The sequence below is a fragment of the Notamacropus eugenii genome, chromosome 5 (assembly GCF_028372415.1).
Source record: "Notamacropus eugenii isolate mMacEug1 chromosome 5, mMacEug1.pri_v2, whole genome shotgun sequence".
Classification (NCBI taxonomy): domain Eukaryota; kingdom Metazoa; phylum Chordata; class Mammalia; order Diprotodontia; family Macropodidae; genus Notamacropus; species Notamacropus eugenii.
The window spans coordinates 193,936,403-193,942,402 of NC_092876.1; the positions used below are offsets into that span (position 1 = coordinate 193,936,403).

A 6,000-nucleotide genomic window follows, 5' to 3' on the forward strand; every position below is an offset into this window, starting at 1 on the left:
TCCAAATAGCCCCCTACCCCCCAGATGGCCGGAAAGTACTGACTTCTGACAAGTTAAAAATGAACACTGACAACCAACATGCCATTTAAGGGATTTAAAGTTAAATGGCATTTCTGTTCATCTCTTGCTTTATGAAACTTTGATCCCATTAGTTATAGCACTAATCCTCTTATTCACTGGCAGGTTGATTATTCATGCTATAGATCTTCCCATACTCCTGCTCAAGGCCTTAAGTTCCAGCTCTCTGTTCTGGAATGCCAAGGGCCATTTGCTAATTAGTTCATATTTCCCTCTCTCATTTTTTGTCATAAAAGTGGCCAAAAGTGTAGAATTCAGTTCAGTTCAACAAACATTTAAAGATAAATTCTTGTCTTCGTAGTTATATACCTGAACATTTTGGTGGTACTCTCTAACATCATCTAGAGAAGAGGAATTTAATGATACAGGAAGAAAGTTGATTCACGTTATTCTAATTCCTGTTGAGATTGATTTTTTTATTTTTTATAAGATTCCCCAAACTACCTACAGTAATGCTAGTATTTGGGAATACAAGAGTCAGGTTGTTTCTTACATGCATGAAAAGTTTTTTGAAAGTCTGAAATAAAACTTTTTTTAAAATCTGAAATGATTGAAATTTAATATTAGATAAAGCACTAAAATGTAATTGGCTAGCTGTAGCCTTTCCTTGTTCAGATACCATAGCTGCAGTGCTGATGGTAGTGCCAAAGGAAGGTTTCACTGAGATTATAAGTTTCAACCTTTTCTATAAAAACAGTAAAGGAAGAAAATAATTTAATGAGGCCGTGCATAAGTCACTGTGTATAGGCCAGATTTCCTTATAAGGGCATAGGAACTTTGATTCCATCTCTAAAAAGACAGTAACTATTTGTTTTCTTATGGCCAGTGTTTTTGCAGGTTGCCAGATCCCTTATCCTAAACGTGAATTTTTAACAGAAGAAGAGCCTGATGACAAGGGAGACAAAGTAAATATTGAAGTACAATCTATAGCTTCTTGTTTTGTTGTATTGTTACACCTAACCTTTTACATCTTGAATTTTGTTCTCCATCTGAGTTGAAATTTATATTTCTGTTTAACCAATTGAGAAGAACCAGCAGCAGCAGCAGGGCAATAACCATACTAATGGAACTGGTCATCCAGGGAATCAAGACAGCAGTCATGCACAGGGACCCCCATTGAAAAAAGTGAGAGTTGTTCCTCCTACCACTACCTCAGGTGGACTGATCATGACCTCAGACTATCAGGTATTTCAGATTTAAACTTTAATATAAAACTGTTTGATGTGGGTGAGATAGTCAGAAAGCAGTAAATCATTGTAAACGTTCCAGAATGTATAGCCATGTCATTTAGACATTTTCCTTATCCACGTGGGACTGAGGACAAGCATTTATTAAATTCCTACTACGTGACAGACACTGGGCTAAGCACTTTACCCATAAGGTAATTCTCATTTGATCCTCACAAAAACTATTAGGTAGACACTATTATAATCACGATTTTACACTTGAGGCAGAGGTTAAATGATTTGCCCAGAGATCACATGGCTTGGAAGTGCCTTAGCCTTAGCTCAGATTTGAATACAAGTCTTAACTCCAGGCCCAGCACACTATCCACTGTACTTGCTAGGTGCCTAGGTGTTGGCATGTCTCCTATTCAGATGACATGTATATTTTTCTCTTGTAAGATTTGTTCTGAGGATTGGTTTTCTTTTGTGCTTATTCTAATCAGCAAACTATGTAATGGTCCCTGAAAACTCAGCCAACCAGTTATTTTCCTACATATGAAAGAAAACGGTCTTATTTGAATTGAATGCTACAGTTCCCAAATAGGATTTGAAGATTGTTATAATCCTAGGGATTATGTTCTGGGCCTTGATTTGGGGGAGGGAGTGGGTCAGGGCTACAGTAAAGGGGAATTTCAAGCTATTAGAGAAAGACTATCTATACTATGTGGGTTAAGAAAGAAAGCATAACTCTAGTCCTTATATACTTCAGGGTAAAAATTTGATTGTGCGTGGTCTCACCAACAAAAGACAGCTTAACTCTTCTTCCCCTTTACCCAACCTGGATGGATACATTCTCCCCCCTCCCTTTTTTTTGGCTCAAGAATGTGTTTATACCTTTATTAAGATGGTAACCTTGGAATGAAGTCAAATAGTGCTACAATATCCAAGCAGCATTTTTCAAAAGTGAAGAAATTTATCAAGGTTATCCTTTAGTGTTTTAAATCGTTATCTATGTTGGCTAATTTTGAGAACAAATATTTGTTTTTAATTTTTATACATCTGTGTGGTTTTAAATTTGTATAAGTTTAGGGAATCACTGGAAAAATTAAGAATGATATTGTAAAATATTCTTTGAAATAATATTTTATGGCTACACTTTTGTTTTAGTGGGGTAGAAGACAAAATCCTGTCACCCCAAGTGAGCTATCAAAAATATTAATTTTGTTATTTCTGTTTTTCTATGTGTAGTTACCAAATTTGAAAAATTCTGCTTTCCACCTTATCTTTCCAATATATTGCTTTTACTTTAATAAATACTTTCTTTAAGAAAATAAAAATCATAAATAAAGGATACCAAAGCACAATAAACTAATTCCATATATATCATCTGTTCAATAAGCATTCATTAAAGCACCTATTATGTGGCATACACTGTGCTAGATTTGACAATATAAAGACAAAAATGAGACAATCCCTGCCTACAGTGAGATTTGTTCTACATTAGATCTTCCATCCTACTGTCAGATTTCTTTTTCTTCTTTTGTTTATTGTCTTGGGTTGATCTGGATAAGAAATAAGATTTACACATGTTAAAAATGTCTATAGTGTATAAAGCATTAAGTTAAAGTAAAAAATTGTTAAGAAATTAGTTCAGATCAATTCAGTAAACATTTATTAAGCCCCTTATAGTTTTGATATGCATCAGTGAGATGACAAATTCATTTGAGTATTAGAGAATGGATAAGGTACAAGCAAAACAGTCCCAGCCCCTACAGTTACAGGAGGGAACAATATATATATACAGAGAAGTTAATGAGAAATACATGCAAAATGAATACAAGGTAATTTCAATATGGAGAGACCACTACCAGCTGGGGGAACCAGGACAAGCCTCTTGCATTAAGCAGCAACTGATCTGTGCTTGGAAGGAAGCTTGAGATTCCATGAGGCAAAGATAAAGAAGGAGATGTGGCAGGGCAGTGTGCAGTAGTGAGCTCCTAATGGCAAATAAGTCACCATTATTTTGTAGTGAAGTTATTCACCATTGTGGTATAATTTTCTTCAGCCAATGTTAAGCAGCATGTTGGTGGGAACAAAGGATGGGGTAGGTGGTAGTAACCCAGGACTGGTGATAGGCAGAGCATAGTGTTTGGTTGATGGAGTTGACCATAGGGTCAGGACTTTGAAGGAAAGGAAGTGAAGAGAGAAGGATAGGCAGGAGTGTGGGATGGGCTGGCACAGTGATATGTACAAAGAATAGGTGAAGTAGTGAAGCAGGAGATTGAATGACAGGAGGTTGGATTCAAGCAAGGAGAACTTGAGAGTTTTAGACCATGGAGGTAGAAGAGTTATGGATAATAAGATCAAAGGTCATTTGTGTGTGACTGAGGTGGAGCAAAAGACAGCCATGGGATTTTAGGTGAAGAACCATCAATGTATATAAGAGGGCAGGTGTTGAGGTGAAGAAGAGAAACCTAGATAACTGCAACAAGTATTCCTCAGTAGATGAAGTGAACCTCAAAGGAGGCATTGCTAAATGTTAGTGATAAACTTATAATCTGGACTGAGAGAGAAGGACTGCCCTTCTCGTGGTTCAGTGATTTTGGAACACACCAGAAAAGGAGCATCCAGTGGTTAAGAGGGTAACCAGGGATACCCTGTCTTTCAGCATTGTCATTGTTCACTATGGATTGCATTGTAATGAAGGTTTTTAATCTCTCCAGTAAAATATCAAATCCAGCAAAGAATGAAAATATGAGATTTAAAGCATAAGTTGCAAAATGTTGATACTGGTGTTAGAAGTCCCTTGGCTCAGCAGAGATTTGTGTGCACATTTCATGAGAATCACTTGAGTAACATTTTGAGGTATGGCAACTGCATATTGTTTATTCATTTAACTCACATCTTTTGCCTTTTGCCTCCTTTTCTAGCGTTCCAATCCACATGCTGCCTATCCCAACCCTGGACCAAGCACATCACAGCCACAGAGCAGCATGGGATATTCAACTACCTCCCAGCAGCCTCCACAGTACTCACATCAGACACACCGGTACTGAGCTGCATCTGAATAATGTCAATGCACTGTTGCTAAGGCTGCAGAACTGACCATGCAGCTCTCTGCCTGGAACCTGGTATGGGCCATGCGAATGTACTGTACAACCACACCTTCAAAATGTCCAATAGCCAAGTTCTACCACTTTTCACAGATTGGAGTAGTGGCTCACAAATGTTCCCTGTTTTGGAGTTAGACTTGAAAAGAAAGTGCTAGCACAGTTTGTGTTGTGGATGTGCTACTTCCATAGTTTACTTGACATGGTTCAGACTGACCAATGCATTTTTTCAGTGACAGTCTGTAGCAGTTGAAGCTGTGAAATGTGCTAGGGGCAGGCATTCCTTGTTGTATGTGGTGAATTCTCTTGATGTAACATTATCTGACCAATAGTACGCAAAATCCTTTAACTGGTACTTGAAACATACAGTATATGTTAACAACAAAAACCAACAAAATAATCAAGATTCAGATTGAGATTATTTTGGTATATATTTCTTTTTAGTCTTTTCAATGGGTTGATTCATTTTCCACATGATCAGTGTTTTTGACCAACAAAATTAGTACATTTTTTTCCAAAGTACGTAAAGCCACGCAATTTTTTCAGCAGATTTCAGAACTCCCAAAGATTAATTTCCAACCTATGAATTTGTTTTTTGTTTTTTAAAATCGATGACTTGACTGGTATTAAAGCTGCTATTCGATAGTAAATAAGTATGTTGTCACTGATATAAACCTGTTTGGTTTAGCAAACAAACTAAAAGAGATTGTCATAGACAGTGTTTTATTTTTTCTGTTGGTGTTGCTGATTGTGAGCATGCTTTGATATGAAAAAGCATGAGGTGATAACTTCCTTTAAAAAGGTGCGGCATCCATTCAGATATTTTGTCCTGATTTTCAGAGCTGACTTGGTGTAGTGGAATTAAAATTTTGTTCATTTAATTTTCTTTCTTAAAACTTGTTCGCACGTTACTTAGGGTGCCCTTACTTCAGCAAAGGAGAAAGGAGTAGGAGAGCCTTAGAATTTATGAGGAAAAAAAACCTATAACATACAATGTACTGTATCAAACTATTTTACATGAATGACGCAAGTATTCTGAGGAAAAAATTGAACATTGTTAAAAACAAGGTGTTATGTAATAAATTTATTTTTCATAAATCTGAATATGCTGTTACTTGTCTTCCTTTTATACTTGTTTCTCTCCTGACATTTAAGTAAACTATTTCTAAATATATTGTTATAATTATCCCAAATTGAGCTTATCTTTCACTCCAAACCCTCCCCCCTTCCAAATTTCCCTTTTACTGTCAAGGGCACTGCCATCTTCCCAGACCTTAGGCTTATAACCTAGGTGGCATCTTCAGTTCCTCTCACACTCCATCCCCCCACCCTCATCCAGTCTCCTCTGATAGTGTCACCACCCTGGTTCAGGCCCTCATTTTTCACACCTCTGTTAATGCAATAGTCTGCTGCTGCCTCCAGTCTCTCCCTACTCTAGTCCATCCATTGGACTGCCAAAATGATTTTCCAAAAACACTTGTCTGCCCAACTCCAAGACTTCCTGTTACCTCAAGACTTAATACAAAATCCTCTCTTTAGCATTCAAAGCCCTTTATAACCTAGATAACTCTTCTCCCATAGTGTCCCCAGACTTTCTCAGTCTTTTTACATCTTCCCTCAACAACCCACCTCTCCTCCTTACTCCC

General features: G+C 37.2%; 1 protein-coding gene across 4 annotated transcripts in view; it reads left to right on the forward strand.

Moving 5' to 3' along the window:
- CDK8 (cyclin dependent kinase 8) overlaps positions 1-5,458 on the forward strand; it is a 148,826-nt gene extending 143,368 nt beyond the window's left edge. For 2 of the 4 annotated variants that reach the window (XM_072611765.1, XM_072611769.1), the window contains 3 exons: positions 905-995; positions 1,108-1,263; positions 4,175-5,458. In XM_072611765.1, coding sequence (XP_072467866.1) covers positions 905-995; positions 1,108-1,263; positions 4,175-4,300 — 373 coding nt within the window. In that variant the 3' untranslated portion in view covers positions 4,301-5,458. Of the gene's footprint in view, positions 1-904; positions 996-1,104; positions 1,264-4,174 lie in introns of all 4 variants that reach the window. The other 2 variants (XM_072611767.1, XM_072611768.1) reach the window with 2 other exon arrangements.
- Positions 5,459-6,000: the final 542 nt, after the last annotated feature.